This window comes from Typopeltis vanoorti, chromosome 21 (genome assembly GCF_054136105.1).
Source record: "Typopeltis vanoorti isolate ZY-2024b chromosome 21, IOZ_Tvanoo_1.0, whole genome shotgun sequence".
In the NCBI taxonomy this organism is placed as follows: domain Eukaryota; kingdom Metazoa; phylum Arthropoda; class Arachnida; order Uropygi; family Thelyphonidae; genus Typopeltis; species Typopeltis vanoorti.
The window spans coordinates 59,937,149-59,954,992 of NC_143569.1; the positions used below are offsets into that span (position 1 = coordinate 59,937,149).

At 33.7% G+C, this 17,844-nt stretch overlaps 1 protein-coding gene across 1 annotated transcript in view; it reads left to right on the plus strand.

The window, feature by feature from the left end:
* The window catches only part of LOC150094892 (small subunit processome component 20 homolog), a 468,852-nt gene that overhangs the window by 286,782 nt on the left and 164,226 nt on the right, over positions 1–17,844 (plus strand). The window contains exon 35 of the mRNA XM_090410975.1: positions 2,819–2,994. Within this exon, the coding sequence (XP_090267101.1) occupies positions 2,819–2,994 (176 nt within the window). The remainder of the gene's footprint in view (positions 1–2,818; positions 2,995–17,844) is intronic.

Consider the following 17,844-nt stretch of genomic DNA (forward strand, 5'->3'; position numbering starts at 1 on the left):
TAAATTTAGAGGGGTAAACAGATGTTATTAATGGCAGATTAGTATTAAAAAGAAAATTAACATCATGCTGGTGTTCAACAATGTGTGAGCAGAGCTCACTTATATAAAACAAGAAAGTTTAGCAAAACAGTTTTTTTTTTTTTTTTATGCATTTCAGGAAAAGACCAAGCCAAAGTGAAATTTTATCTCCCCCTGATGAATATTGCATAATGTGGGTGGTCTACTCCACCTAGACAAAATTTTTATATCTCCTAGAATGCTTCTTTCTAAATACAAAAATTGTCTGATTGAACAATAAAATTTCCAGAATACATCATCATTCATCATCATGCGTATCAAGGATTTAGGCCTGACATGGCCTGTTCTGGCCTAAGAAGTCATCGTTGAATCGTTTAGGAGGACGTCCTGGATTTCTTTTTCCTAATGGCTTGTACTTTAAGGCTTGTTTTGGTAAGCTTTCTGTTTTCATTCTTTGAATGTGTTTATATCTTTTTAATTTTTTCTATTGCTGGTTCTTGGTTTAATCCTTTCATAATTTCTTCATTTCTTTTGTGATCAAATAGGGTATACTTTGCAGTTTTTCTCATAAACTTCATTTCTGCTGTTGTTAATGTTTGTTTGTCTTTTTGTTTTATTGTCCAGATTTCCCTTCCATACATTAAGACTGGTAGGGCTAATGTATTGTATACTTTTAATCTGGTTTGTTTTTGAACTAGGTTTAGTTTAAATATAGAGTTAATTACACCTGTTATTTTTAAATATTTTGCAATTTTTACGTTTATATCTTTTTCATAAAATAACTAAGCCTGGTATTGTAAAATACTTCAAAATGGATGAGGGACTTCCATTTATCCCCATGGAAAGTCTGTTACTTAAAGGCTCAGTGAACTGAAGGCATTTTTACATGGTATGCTGTACCAGAAGTCATTTGAGACATTAACCCATTCAATGATGGATATTTGAAAGTTGGATAATTGAGAAAGTCAGAGAGAGAGAGAGATCACTGTAATAACTATAAGATCATTTCTCAGGCAGTTGTAAACTAGAACAAAATAGAAGATAAGCTCTTTGAATGTCTGGCAGTTATAGGTTGATGTAGACAGAAATTGGAAAATGAGATTGAACTATCTGTAGTCCCACTAGAGAAATTGGAATTCTCTGAGTCAATAAAGGTAATAATGATAATGAATCTGACATTAAAGAAGGAAACGCTACTTCTGGCTAGAGATCTTAACAGCAAAGTAAGAAATGATCAGTGATATACAGAAACATTCTGAGAAAACCTTTCTTGCTATTGTTTATAATTTTTGGTCACTTCAAGCTCTCCCGGGTACCCTACAAGTTTCTAGTGAATGTCCCATAAAGTTTTGAGACCTGAGAATCTATATTCAACATTCTTTGATCACATAAAACTTTGTGTCACTACAAATGTTGGCTTTAATTTTTGCATCACTTGTTCTTGGGAATTTGTTGTTTAAATAAACAACAAATTGATCAGACCAGAAACAGATCATTCTTATGTTGTTAAGAAAATTTTTATCGACCAACCCTTTTCTACAGAAAAAGATGTGACAAAAAAAGAGACATAATCCTTAGGCACTTGCATATCTTGGACCTTGTGGTTGATGGAACAATACAAGTGTCATTTTTAATTTCAGCTTATAGAATTATGTGAAAATTGTCCTGCCTGTCTAAAGGTAAATATCAGTTGTCATTTTCAGCAAACTGAATCCCTAGAATTTGTTACAAACTCAGAATTCCATGTTTCAAAATGGTTTTATTATTATTATTATAATTACCATCCCAATGAAACTAGCACTTTTCTTCTTATCCCCCAGATAACACATGATCCAGCCTCAAATATGTTGCTGCTCTTATAGCAACCTTGCAGTAAATTATGCATTATTCATAACATTTTGAGATGCCCATTCTAATGAGCAATGTCTTTTTCTTTCTTTCTATGTTAAAAAACTTCAAATTTCTTCATGATTATTTAACCAAATTCTAAGTACATGAAGTTATATACTACAAAATAACAAATTTTCTGTTTCTTTGTATTATTTAACTATACTGCAAAATAATTTTAAATAATACTTTTTAATTAATTTTAATTAATTATATTGTTAATTTTTTTTTATAATGCATTTGGAAAATAAATTACCTTTACGTAAAAATAGTAAAAATGAGTAATTCCAAAATAATTTATTTGAATTTTTTTTATATTTTTTTTAATATATGTGGCTCCTACCCAAAAAAGGTTTCTTTAAATCTTTGGTACTGTGTGTGGGCTTTAAAATTAATGATTCTTTCATGGAAAAAAATAAAGTACATTATACATAATAACTGTTAGTACATGACCAATATAAAGTTATTATTTAAGTATTAATTACATATGTTTACATTAAAAGTTTATTGTAAAAAACTTTACTCTTGAAATTATGTGAACTGTTAACCTGTGGAATATGTTCAGCAACTGAAGAATATTCAGTATGGCATATAAAGGGTAAGGAATTACAGGATTCCATTGGACATTGTAAAATGTTGATGAACTTCATGTAATTTAAAATGTTAGTAAGCAGATTCAGCATTCATAAAATGAATTGCAGTTTCAATTTATTAGTGCATGCAATGTTCATAAATGCATATTGCTTATATCTTGAAAGTTTGTAAGTATAGGTTTGTTTGTATTTTTAAATTGTACCTGTATATTGTACTCTTTTAATACATATCATCACTGCATATTTCATTCAGAATTAATAACTAAGCTTTATTTAAATAAAACACCTTTTTCTACTGTCTTTTACTTCTTCCTTTACAGGAACTAAGAATAATGTTCCTGGTGTACCTTTTTCTAACATAACTGATGAAAACATTGGTGAAGAAGAAACAATTCATGATGATAAAAATGTTTTAGATGAAAATAAAGCGACAAACATACATCTAACTATTATTAAAACTATTCTACCAAGACTTCATAAATGTTTAACTCAGAAGGTAAGAAGGAAAAAAAATTATGTTAATTTTATTCACATCACATTTGTTCTTGATTCTGTTTTCACCAGTGAGCTAAATTACTTAATGTTTAAGTATGTTTTTTTCCTTTAATGTAATAATTTCCTTCATTGTTTAAAGTTTAATGTAATAGTGTACAAAAGATGATACATTTCTCATGTTTTTGTATAAATATTAATCTTAGTTGCTGACGACTTCAACACATAGTGGTGAGGTTGTCAGTGAAGGTAGAAAAAAATCAGAATCCCCATGATGGAATCAAGAAGTTAAGTAAAAATATAAATCATGTAGCAAGTTCCTGAAAATAAATCAGAAGAGAATATAGCTAAAAATGTAAGCAAAGTAAGTTATCTCTAAATAAAGTTAAATCTTGTAAAGCAAAATGTTCTGGAGGTTATTGAAAAACTAGAAAGGAACAAAAAGAGTACTGCAAAAAAATCTGGATAACTGATGTAATTGCTCTGAAAAGTTATCAGATGGGATAATAGCAATGAAACAGTGATAGGAAATATCTGGAAGGAATATAATCACGTACCCTTTCGGTACTGGAAGTTAAAAAAAACTATTATAAATATGAAATGTGCAAAAGAAACTGGGACAACTTAATATTTAACAAGAAAATGTCAAATATTAAAATATAAAACTTTTCCAGTGACTACACATAATTCAGAAAGCTTGGTCAGAATCCCAGATAATTGGAATAAAGCTCTCATTGTGCCCATCTATAAAATGAAAATAAAACTGAATTATAGAGAAATGCATTTGAATGTTCTGTAGTATTTATGGCATTCTTGAGGAGACGTTAGGAAAAATTGTTGATGACAAACTTGGGTTAAAACACGTTGGTTAGGAGTAAAATGAAAGTTTTCTGCATGAGATTTTTACTTAAGATAAACTGAGAAGTTTTGAGTATGTATGTAGAATGTAATAAGGTGCCAAGGAAAAAGTGATACAGAGTAATATATACGCCACATCAATATTCAAAACTGAAGAATATATAGGAAGATGATTTGAGGTAAAATCAGGTAAGGCAAGGAAGTACACTATCTCCACTGTTATCATTTGCATAGATCACATATTAAGAAAAGTGATAATAAATTTGATATCAAAATATTAAGCTCAGTTCTTTATGCAAGGATAACATACTTTCTTTTACATGAATTCATTACAAACCTTTAAGAACTCTTTAGTTAATTTAAATCATCCCATTGCACTCACCTAGTTCTTTTGAAACTAATGGAGAAAGTTCATTAAGTCAACTTCTTCATCACCTGGAAGCCCACTAGTTAATCAGGTAACCATCAATTCTGCTACTCTCAATCAACAATGGATCTTCTTGCTGACATCATTCATCAATAGACACAGAAAATGAAATGTTTGGAAAGGTTCACTACATGCCATGGTGGCTGGTTTCCTCTCTCTTCAGATTTCTCCACCCAGTACCAGAGTGTGCCAGGGTGCTCTATATATATTTTGCCCATGCTCTTTCTCCTATTTGTAAATGACTTTCTGTCACTAACTTCAAATCCAATCCAAGTTTTGCTGATGACAGCACACTCCATTTATCTTTTTCATTTGGCAAACGTTGTAGTGTCCATATATCCCCTCTGTAATTAATGAATTCAGTACTGATCTACTTGCTGTATTAAGATGAGGATGACTTTGTTAACTTGAATGACATCAGTAAACAATCTTGCATTATTTCATGAAGTATACCTCTAGCCCCAAAACTAGGTGTGCTTTTCTGCTCAAGACATTATTTCTCACTTTTGCAATCTTAATATTGCATTAATCTCAAATCCACCTTACCTTGAATATTGTTCTCACATGTGGGGTGGTGCACCAATGCTTGATTTTGCCCAGAAAAAAAGTGATTTCATTAATTGGTGACTACGCTGGCAGCTCACACCAGTCACTATCTCAGACTGCTGTTTCTACTCTGTGCTCTTCTACAGGTATTTTCATGAGTGCTGTTCTACCAAACTGGCTGATGGTATTCCTCCACTTTCTCTAAACCCATAAATTCGCAAGCAGCTGCTGCTGGTCAACACATCTATTCACTCTCCAACTCCAAACATGCCAAACTAACTTCTCATCCTTCTCTTTTATACCTTTTGCAATTGTGTTCTAGAACATCTCTCACAGTTTTCCCAGTATTACTGCCTTCAGTTGCTCAGATAACATTTCAATGTTCTTTCTTGACCATTGCTGACACATGGCACTGATGTATTATATAAATTTCACAGTCTCTCATGAATGGGATTGATATAAAAATATAATAAATAACTGCTGTAACAAGTTTGGTATCAAAATATTTAGAAAAATAGAAAATATTAGCTACAATCTGAATGATGAGCCCATTATACAATTAATACAATTTGATGTCTCTCTTTCTCTCTTTTTTTTTAATGCACAATTTTTTGTGAAAAAAGTCAAATTAGATATAGAAATAGATCATACAGTAAGGCACAAAAAAAAATAAAAAGTACTAAATAGCTACAACAATATATTTTATGTCTTAAGGAATTTCTCAAAGAAATATCTATTTACACATGATGATATTGTTAGATCCTAAATGGGGAAATTTTGAAAGGAAATTATTCATTCAGGATCTAACATGTAAAAACTAACAACTTAAGGAGATGCCGGCACTTCAGCAGTAAATAAAGAAAACTTGGTTACTATATGTGAAAATACATACTCCTTTGTATGTAATTTAATAAGATCTTATTGTTGTTTAACCAGAAATCAAAGTGAGAATTTCTATCATAGTATAGAATTTGTGTTTTATTTAGTTCTATTTAATTATTTTTATTTAAAAATATTTAGTTCACTAAGATATCCAGTGTGTTATAAGTCTCCAGACAATTTATAAGTAGCAGTCCAAACGTCATGTGCTAGCCACGCAGTTTAGCATAGTGCCAGAGACAATAACATACGTAGAAGGTTATGTTGGTCACGCTTTCCAAGAAATCAGCACCCTAACAGCAAAGGAAGAGCAAGGGATCAATTTGGGGGCATAAACGAAGAGGGTCGTGCAGAAAGATACAGTAAAGAAAGAGGGTGCTCGAAGTGAGAATATAAGGCGATGTGTGCCATATGAACTTTTTCCTGGTTCCTGCTTGGTGATTTTTGACTGGTGGTTTGAGAGAGGCTTGCGTAGGTGTTGCGATGTCGGACAGCGGGCCTTTTCCTGGAGATGCCTAAGAAATTCCACGCGGAGCCATGTGTGAATTATCGACATTGCAGAATCGTGCCAATCGCTGGATGTCCCATCGGAAGGAGTTGAGAAAGTCCCCTTAGATGCAGCAGCAAACACGTTCGTGTCTGGCAGCAGAATTCAAGGACAGTGAGCCCAGCGCCAGGCACAGAGATGGAATAATCAGAAGGTAACCAGACCACGTGGAAGTGACATATTGTCTGGAACAGAATCGGTAATGTAGAAAATTTTGTTGTATGTTTCAGAAATGTTAGAGGAAGGAAAACATGTGTAAGCATAAAGTATGGACAATTATTAGAGGATTTTAGTGAGAATTCCCTTTTGGAAATAACTAGTTTCCTTTAGCAAAGATTGTCTGGAGGCAGTTATATTATTGAATGAGATTGAACCTGATAAAAATGAAATGGGTATTGCTGAGAGCTTTTAATTGAAAACCTTGAGAATGTGTAAATGTGTAACTTTAGAATAACTTGTGGAAAGAGATTACAGGTTATGTAATATTGTATAGCATTTTTTGAACTAACTTAGCGTGAACTGATTTTACTTAGCATGTACTGATTTCCTTAGCATTGAATATATGTTGCATCTTAACTGTAAATGTTTGAATTTCCCTAAACATGTTTTATTACATATGCCTGAGTCATGCCTGATTGTGAGATCAAATTACCACTTATGAAATAGAACCTTAGCGAGAAGAATTTAGAAGGTATATAACGATAGATTACAGGTCACGACTGCAAAGTACCAGAAATCTATATAACCTTAATGAAGTGTAATATGATGTGTGTATGCCTTAAAATCTAGAATTATTCCCCTGAACAAGAATCTTTTCTGTTATAGGATACTGGCTGACGCAGCATAATATAAATTTTCCAGTATCTGAAGAGGAAATAACCCTAGATAGAAATAAGATAGGCTAAACAATAGAATAGAAAATAGTGATTATTGAGATAATAAAGATAGAAAAATAGTAAAAAGTAACGATGTAACAATATGTATATCCACAACTATTGGTGGAATCCTGGTCGAATAAAGCATTAATGATTGTAGATTATGTGCTTAAAATGGGCACCTTGTCTTTCAAGACAGGTTTCATAGTGCATGAGAAGGTGCTCTGTTATCTTGGAGAACAAGGATTTGGGCCACCTGCTGGACATATCATGTAATTTTATCCCTTAGCTGATCAAGGTTTGAAGGCAGGTCATGATGAAATACACATGCCTTCAATTATACACCAAATGAAAGCATGAAGTAATGTGAGATCAGGAGAATGTGAAGGGTATGAGAATTCTACAAACCTCAAAATAAGAGCCTATTTATCAGAACACTTCTGGGGAAGTGTTCTGATAAATAGGCTCTAGAACCATGTGATGCGACAGGTTGCTCTGTGCTGTTGGGATCCTGTGCATGAAATGGAATATTTGGTTTTTGCATGACGCAACCTATGCAAATCCTGGGTGAAGAGAACCAGCATATTCTCGATGTAGCATTTGCTATTCAAGATCATAGTTACACCATCACCTTCAATGAAGTAGGGCCCAATTATGCCATGGCCAGAAACCGCACACCATGTGGTAACTTTTTTGCAGTTAAAAGGTTTTTCTTGCACAACAGGTCTCGAGAAGCCATGAAAACTGTAGGTTCTTATGTTTATGTGACTGCTTAGATGGAAATGTGCTTTGTCCGAGAACCAGACATTATGCTGAAAGGATGATGGATCTTCATAGACATTGGCCAGCACGTGTGCAGTATTCCCACCGTGCAGCATAATCTGTTGCTGTTAAACACTGACCCACCTGGATTACATATAAAAAGGCACCCAGCTCCTTAAGGATTCTCTGTAGTGACCACCTTGGTATCCCAAGTTTTACTGCCGTTTAGTGTCAACTGCATTTTGGAGACTGTAACACTTATTCCAGCACACGCTTGTGATTCTCATTTGTGTTAACAGTTAATAGTCTCCCCGATTCCCTTTGCTGCAGTAGAACACTGCTGGTGCATTGGAACCTTTCGATTGAAGCAATGATAATACTATTGCTTGGGCACGCTTACGGAAATGATGAATAAACTGCTCACTGTCATAGGGTTGGACCATTTGCTCCACCAGCTCCATATGAATAAAAATAATGCTCAACAATAAGTCTTTTCTTCCAACCTCAACATTATTGCTACAGCTAAATGTAATGGCATACTCAACACTTGCATTTCTATTAATGTGCATGCAGTTAAATGGCATATCTCATAGCGCATATACTGAAGGGGATGTCAAAGTTCAGTTTTTTTTTTATTATTATTTATATTTATTTTTTTATTTTTTTATGCCATATCTTAGAATAAACAAGGCTGATGATGATATTGCATAAATCGGAGAATGTGGGACTGGATTATAAAATATGGGCATGGGTAAGAGGATGGCTGATGGATATCAAAAAGTGATATTGGGGGAAGTGAGTCTGCAAGACTTAAAGTAACCATCAGTGTACCACAAGGATCAGTCCTAGGTCCACTATTATTCAGTCTGTACATTAATGACATTGGGAAGGATTTGACAGGCGATATACAGCTATTTGCTGATAATGCAAAGATAGGTAGGGTAATTAGGAATGCAGTTGATATGCAGTATTTGCAGAATGATTTGAATAAGCTGGAGTTGTGGACATGGGGAAAATGGATGTCAGTAAATGCAAAGTCATGCACTTTGGCATGATTAAATATCCAATATTGTATTGTATTAGTGAGATTATGCTAGAAGAAACTGATCAGGCTAGATCTTGGAGTTTTAGTAGATAGGAAGTTGAAGTTCAGGGCCATATAGCAAAGATTGCAAATACAACTCAGAGGATAATTGCAATGTTGAAATGAACTTTGACATGTAAAGATAAGGATGTCATTTTGTCTTTTTACAAGGCCTTGCTAAAACCTCATGGACTATTATGCACAGGTCTGGTCTCCTTGTTTCCTTTTGATTCTGATACAGTGAAGAGAGAGAGAGAGAGAGAGTGTGTGTGTGTCAAAATTGTATCAGGATTGTGGAATACTAATTATGAAAACAGATTGAGAATTTGCAGACTGCAGAGACTATTAAACAGGAGAAAGATGGATAACTTCTGAAAGGGTCATACAGAATTTCAGTTAATGGAATTTTTTCATTTTATGGAAAGTTGGAAAGGATGAGAGGGCATCAGGAAGCTGAGAATGAATGCCATCAAGAAAGGGGTGAGAGCTAGATTTTTCTCTCATAGAATCGTGCATGATTGGAATAGATTGCTATTGGTAGTTGTGTTTGCAAGTAATGTGAATGAATTCAAGAACAAATAATAGCTGGTGAGTGTAGTATGTGGCCTCCCTGGAATAATAATAATAATAATTTGTCATTGTCATTAATGCATGTAGGGTTTATTCAGCTAAAAACTAAAAAAAATTTATCTTATATTAAAATTCAGATATTCTACAATTTTGATATTCCAGTTTATTCTGTTTTAGGGACCAAACATGAAAAGTTTTTTAAAGTCATTTCACAACTCTAGTAAATAGTGTTATAGTCTCACATCTGGTAATGAAAGTCATCTACCATGTAAAGAAGTAGATATTATTCCACCTGAATTACTGAAATATGATAGATAAAAGTTTTCCACTAACTGTACTGCATATGTAAGAAAAGTTATTCACAAAGTTGAATTTTAGATGATTGGATTAGGGCATTCATTGTACCAAAAAAAAAAAAAAAAAAAAAAAAACTGAGAATTGTAGAATGCTTTATTTGTTGAATGTTCCAGGAGCAAAGGCTAAGAAAATTTCTTGAGAAAAAAAAATTCATGAAATGTAATTAGGCCAAATGAGGAGTGATAACTAGATTTTGAATTTATCACAAATAGTCAAGAAATTGAAAAACAATAAGTATTTGTTTCTATTTAAGCTGTTGCTCATCTTGAAAAGCAATAAGAGATACCAAGAGAAAAAAATTTTTAGAGCAGTTAGTTTGTTTGGCGTAAAGGAAATCCTATGCAGTATATAGCAAAACATAATTAAAAGAAACACACATATTAATCACAGTGAAAATTATTTAATTGTAAATATTTCATCCAAAGTATCTTAGGACATCATCAGTACAGTAGTTTAAAACAGTAATAGGAAAAACATACAGTTTGGGCGCATGATTACATTAGAATCTCATTAAACGTGCGTAACATGTTACAAAATTAATTAATTAATTAAAACAATAATAATTATTATTTAACACAATTTTATATGGTAATTTCCCATACTTTAGGAATAGTAAGAATGTCGTTGCGGTTTAAGTTTGGTCTGTGTAGTAGGGCTTCAGAACTTTCTTTGTATAAACGTTCATGTTTATATAAAGATCTATGTAAAAGTTTAGACTTTTCCCAATGGATCCTATGGTTTGGATTTTCAATTCTGTGTGGAGAGAGGCCAGATTTCTGCGGTTTAAAAAGACGAATGTGGTCTTGATGTTCCGAGATGCGTTTCTGAACAGACCTACCTGTCTATCCAAAGTAAGACAATTTGCATGAGCATGGAATCTCATAAACGCCAGGCAATATCAGTGGTGAGAGTTTGTCCTTAGGAGATGGTAACAAGTTGTAAATTTGGTTGATAGGTTTGTAAGTAGTGGCAAAATTGTATTTGCCACTACTTACATATACTTCGTAATTTTAGAAAGACGTTCGGAGATGCCTTTGACGTAAGGTATGGGAATCCTATGGACTTCTTCCTGCCTAGTTTGCTGTGTGAAGTGACTGATTATTTTTTTTGAGTTGTTTTAGGATTATATCCATTTAGGATGACTGTATTTTTGATTACTTCTAATTCCTGGTTTAAAGATTCTTCAGAGGAGCAGAATTTGTGTGCTCTGGAAACTAGTGATTTAATAATGCCAGATTTTTGAGATGGATGATGAGCCGAAGAATTATGAATGTAGCGACCTGAGAATGTAGGCTTGCGAAAGACAAGTGTGGCGATGGAACCGTCTTCTTTTCTTTGGATGTGTAAATCCAAAAAGGAGATACCCTGTGGAGATTCTTTTTCTAACGTAAAGTTGATGCGATGATGAAGAAGGTTAATTTTATCTAGAAACAGTTGTAATTCATGTTCGGGATGATCCCAAACTGCAAATACATCGTCAACATATAAGATATGTCGACGACGTATGTTCAAACAAAAATTTGGTTTGAATCCAAACCAAATTTTTGGTTTGGGTTCAAAAGTGAATATTTTTTTCTCAAGGTATTCTAGAAACAAGTTTGCTAGGTTTGTTGATAAAGGAGATCCCATTGCTGTTCCTTCTTCTTGCTTGTAAATTTGACCTTTCCAGGTGAAGTAACCTGATGAAATAACAAACTTGAACAATTCAACTATATCAGACGGAAATTTTGAGTTAGTAATTCTATTGTTTCTTTATGAAGAATGTTTGTGAAGAGGGAGACAATGTCGAAGCTGATTAACAAGTCAGTTTTTGATAGTTGAATGTCTTTAATTTTTGTGTGAAACTCAGTAGAATTTTTGATTGAAGAGACTGAATGGCCTATGTGAGGGCGGAGAAGGTTAGATAAGAATCTTGATAACTTGTAAGTTGGACTGCTGATAAAGTCTACGAGGGGTCTAAGTGGAACATTAGTTTTGTTTGGCTTAGGTAAGCCATAAATTCTAGGAGGTCTTGCATGGTATGTCTTAAGTTTTTTGTTTGTTTCTTCATCTAAGGAGGAAGTTTCATTAAGTAGCTTATTTAATTTTCTGAGTTGTATTTTGTAGGATCATAATCCAATTTGGCATAAGTATTACGATCTCGAAGAAGTAAATTCATTTTTTGGTCATATGAGTTTGTATCAAGAACCACAGTGGTATTTCCTTCATCACCTCTGGTAATGATTATGTTTTTATTACGTTTTAAGGAAATAATAGCTTTCAATTCTGATGGTGGGATATTTAATTCTGAAGGGGTGGCATTGTAGATCACTTTAGCTACTTCAAATTGAAGTCTGTTGGCTTCAATACTGGAGAGATGACGTTTCTTTCTATATTATGTATGAAGTCTAAATATGGGAAACATTTTGGTGAAATCACAAAGTTTGTTAGTGGATGGTTAGATAAATTGACTAACCTAAAACAACTCAAAAAATCATTAGTCACTTCTCCTCACATCAAACCAGGCAGGAAGAAGTCCATAGGATTCCCATACCTTACGTCAAAGGCATCTCCAAACGTCTTTCTAAAATTATGAAGAAATACAATTTTGCCAATACATACAAACCTATCAACCAAATTTACAACTTGTTACCTTCTCCTAAGGACAAACTCTCACCACTGATGTTGCCTGGCGTTTATGAGATTCCATGCTCATGCAAATTGTCTTACTTTGGACAGACAGGTAGGTCTGTTCAGAAACACATCTCGGAACATCAAGACCACATTCGTCTTTTTAAACTGCAGAAATCTGGCCTCTCTCCACACGGAATTGAAAATCCAAGCCATAGGATCCATTGGGAAAAGTCTAAACTTTTACATAGATCTTTATATAAACATGAACATTTATACAAAGAAAGTTCTGAAGCCCTACTACACAGACCAAACTTAAACTGCAACGACATTCTTACTATTCCTACAGTATGGGAAATTATCATACAAAATTGTGTTAATAATAATTATTATTATTTTTTTAAAGTAGTTAATTAATTTTGTAACACGTTACGCACATTTAATGAGGTTCTATTGTAATCATGCACCCAAACTGTATGTTATTCCTATTATTGTTTTAAACTACTGTACTGATGATGTCCTAAGATACTTAGGATGAAATATTTAGAATTAAATAATTTTCATTGTGGTTAATACATGTGTTTCTTTTAATTATGATCGTATCACCGGTTTTGTTATTTAAAAAAAAAAAAAAAATAGCAAAACATACCTAGAATTGAAGGAAGTACAGAGATATTAAAGCTCTTCTTTATTCATGAAGATGATATTCTTTGATATAAACATGCTACACATTTTCAAACGGCAAAATCAAGAGTCACTACTGCTCTTATTAAACGAATTGTTAGTTCCATATCTCTATACCTCCAGTCCTAAACGAAATACTATCAATCCATATTTTTTGTTTTGACAGAAGTATCATTCAACAGTATGTAGTCTGCCAAATGCAAAGCCTTCATTCTCAAATTAAAAAGAGAGCAAGCACTTTCAAAAGAGTGAAAATCATCTCCCCATCAAAAATTAAAAATAAACATGATTCTTTATTTTTTCTTTCTCTTCCTCAGTTAGCTCTATAAATTATATCATTCAAACAAACTTGGAATTTAGCTATATCTTACTTTGCCGAAGATCCTCCGAAAAATTCAGCCTAGTTGGACTGAAATGAAGGTAGCTGAGGGAGAAAGGAGACAGTTGCTTCCTCTACAGACACTTACACCATATCATTCATCTATTTTTGAGCAAAAATTTTCTTTCTTAACTAAATATAGTTGTTCCAATTATTTGCATAATTGGAACAAATAGAAAGTGATGTTGTAAAAGGAGAAGAAGAAGATAGTAAAATGCTATAGACACAGTTACAGTTGGCTTCATGCAATTAATTTTGATAAATTGATAGGAACACTCAATAGAGAATTTCCTGTGTAATTCATGCATCTAGTTTTATTTCTTTTTTATTTTTTTTTTTTTTGTAAATATGCCTACTATGAAATTTTATAGTAGGCATATTTATGAAATTCTTATTCCATAGCTGTCCTGCAGATGGAAACCTTATCCTGCATAGAAGCTAACAGATTATTTCCAAGAGTGTGATTTTCCGACATAACAAAGCTTCTATTCTCTGTACTTTTTATATAAGATCTCATAAATGTAGTTGCTCTTCTGATATATTTATATTTGTAGTATGGGGTGCTTAAGGGTCAAAGCTGCATAACTGAGAGGAGACCTCCACATAGCCTTTAAAGGAATGTGGAGAACCGATCAGGGCTACTGACCTAATGTTCATTCCTTACCTTCTCGTGGTGCACCCTGTTGAGTTTCTACCAGGATACTGAATGAACGAGGATGGGCTGGCAATTTGGAATTTAGCCGACCAAATTGTATTCTTATTGGCTTAAACCAAAATACAAAATGATGGTACAACAACAAAATTTCATGTCGGCTGGGGCGTTGCCTGGTTAAACAAGACCCCCTTGTTTTCACCAGGGAACCAGGGCGAATAGCAAAAAGTCAGCTATTGGAACAAATCTTCAAACACATCCCAACTCAACATCACCAGAGTAAAAAATCGGTACTATCAACATAAGAACCTTGAATGGCAAAGAAATGGAGCTAGCTGAGGAATTGGATAAGTACCAGATTGATGGCTGAAACAAAAAAGGCAAAAACTGATGAGATCTTTTTGAGCAATAAATACAAAATGTTATATTCAGGCAATGACAAACAAGGAAAAGAAGGAGTAGCCATAGTATTCAACACTAAATATGAGGCTAATCTTGAATGGCAGGCAGTCTCAAGTAGAGTGATGTGGGCAAATATGAGAATGGGGAACTGGACAGTGAGACTAATTTGTGCCTATGATCCCACAGAAGGTTCTACTAAGGTAGAAGTGGAGAAATTCTTTCAGGCTTTAGAAAAAGCAACTGACACAATGAAAAAGAAAAAGTTCGTTCTAAGGGTTGAGAATCTAAATAGCAGAGTAGGAATGATTGTCAGACATACAAAAATATTTTGGGAAAATTTGGATAAAAGAGCAAAGCTAATAATAATGGCAAATACCATTTAGATTTCTGCTCAGAACATGGATTATTACTAACACCATGTCCAAACATAAAAACGTGCACAAATCAAATGGAAAGAAGAGGCAAGGAATAAGAAAAGCCTCATTGATAATGTTATTGTTGATAGTGATGTTTTCTCCCTTGTGCAGGACACCAGAGTGTACAGAGGATTTGAGATTGGAAGTGATTGTGTAGGAATACATATCCATTTAGTCTTGAGCAGCATAAAATTGAATTTCATATTGAAAAGAATAACATGTAAGAAAGTTTTAAAGTGAATAAAAGTTGAGCAGTTCTCAGATGTGAACTATAGACTAAAATACACAAACATGATTGAAGAAAAAAATGAAAGAGTTTGAGAGCAGTTACCAAACCTTGGAGATTGAATGGCAAGTCCTGAAGAAAACACTGATTGATTCAGCCAGAAATACAGGTGGTGAGGTTGTATGCAAGGATAGAAAATTCAGAACTCCGTGATGGACACGGGAAGTTAAACAGGTATTTAAGGAAAAGAAGAAAGCATATCGAATGTTCCTGACGAATAAGTTAGCTTGTGCTCTTAGAGAATACAGAGACAAATGTAATAAAGCTAAACAAAAGTCATGGGAGGACTTTGGTATGAACATAGAAATTAATATCAAGAAGATGCAAGATATTCTGGAGTTATTGAAGAAGCTCAGAAGTGGAGGAAAGAGTGCTGTAAAAATAATTAGATATGGTAAAGGTGACATGAAAACAGGAGAAAAAATATCCTTGAAGTATGGAGTAATTATTTCAAAAACTTGCTAAATGAAACAAGCAGTGATGACAGCACGGTGGAAAAAACACTGACGAGGCATGCAGTCAGGAATACATATCCATACTTGAAGTAGAAAAATCCATCAAAGGCCTGAAATGTGGAAAGGCACAGAGGGAAAAATTTCAGATGATTGGATTAGAGTTCTCATAGCACCCATATAGAAAAGCGGAAATAAAACTGAATCTGAGTATTACAGAGGTATTTCTCTACTGAGTGTTCCTGGTAAGGTATATGCAAGTATACTTGAGAAATGGTTGAGAAGGATTGTGTAGGTGAAGCTTGATGAAGAAAGAGCTGGATTCAGACCAAATAGAAGCTGTCGGGATCAGATTTTCACTTTATGACAGATAGTTGCGAAATCATGGGAATATAACAAAGATCTGTATTTAAGTTTTGTAGATCTGAAAAGGCATATGACAAGGTGCCAAGAGAGAAGCTATTCAAAATGCTACAGTTATATGGTGTCAAAGGGCATTATATCAAACTATACTTTGTCTTTATTTGAGTTGTAAGTCAGCAGTTGGAATTGAAGGAAGTACGGGAAGATGGTTTAATGTTAAATCTGGTGTGAGACAAGGATGTACATTATCCCCTCTGTTATTCATTATCTGTATGGATCATATTATGAAGGAAAGTGGTATTAAACCTGATATCAAAATTGGAGATGTTAATGTCAGCTCTTTGCTTTATGCAGATGATGTTATACTTTTAAATAAATCCAGTACAAGTCTGCAAGATCCTTGAACAAATTGAATGACTGTTGTAATAGATGTCGTATGAAGGTCAGCAGTAACAAGACAAAGACAACGAAAATAGGCACAATCATTTAAAATATTAACTGCATTGTGAATAGAGAACTTATAGAGCAAGTAAAACATTTCAGTTAATTAGCACGATTTTTAATGATGATAATAAATTAAATATTGAAATAGACAACTGAATCAGCAAAGCTGGTATAATAGGAAAGCAACTGAATAAATTTATATGGAATAAGAAAGAAATCAGTGAAAACACTAAATTAGCTGTATACAAGACAGTGTTCAAACTAATTTTAACTTATGGATCTGAGAGCTGGGTTAGAAATAAAACACTTGACCAAAGACTAGAGATCGCAGATATGAGAGTCCTGAGAAAGATTAGAGGCGTGAACAGATGGCATCAATGGCAATATCATATTAAAAATGAGGATATTAGGAAAGAACTTGACATTGTCAGCATCCAGGAATGTGTTAGCAGAGTTAACACATTTCTGGATGATAGCAGTATGGTCACAAGTGTTCTCTGCCAGGTTGACAGGAAAAAGACCCAGAGGAAGTTCAAGATATAGATTGTATTGATACAGTAAAAAGTGCTTTAGAAGATAGAAATATAAGATCTGGTAATGTTGAAGTCTTGACAGGTAGCAGACTGATTTGGAGGAAAATTGTAGATAGGAAATTAGTAATGGTGTAGTTTTTCATGTAGTATTATCATGTCACTCCTTGATGGTATATATCCTGTGCGCTCCTTGATGGTATATATCAGGAATTTGATGATGATGATGATATACACCCTCTGTCCAAAAAGAAACTAAGTTTTTCGAAAATAGAAGAAACTAGTGGTGCCACTTATTGTATCTTTTTTGTTGTCGAAAGCGGCAACCTCCATTAGTGTTGTGTCAACTGTTTATGACATTTGTTTCATTAGAAGCTGAGTTATAGTGCCAAGAGTGACAGTGTGTTTTGACAAATGGTCAGTTGTCACGATATTCATGCCATACTTGGTGAATTCTCGCTAACGGTATCGCTTCAGAACTTTGAGATAAAATTCACCATTGACTGTTTGCCCAGGAGAAACAAATTCTTTGTTATAATGCCCTTGGAATCATAGAAACAAATGAGCATTGTCTTTACTTTTGACTTCTCCGAGCGACTTTTTTACAGGTAGCCCTCTTCTGGTAGTCTCCACTCAGCATGGTGCTTTTTTTAGGCTCTTACTGAAAACACCACATTTTGTCACCAGTAACAATCGTTTCATGGTAGTTTGAGTCCTTGCAAGCAGTTTCA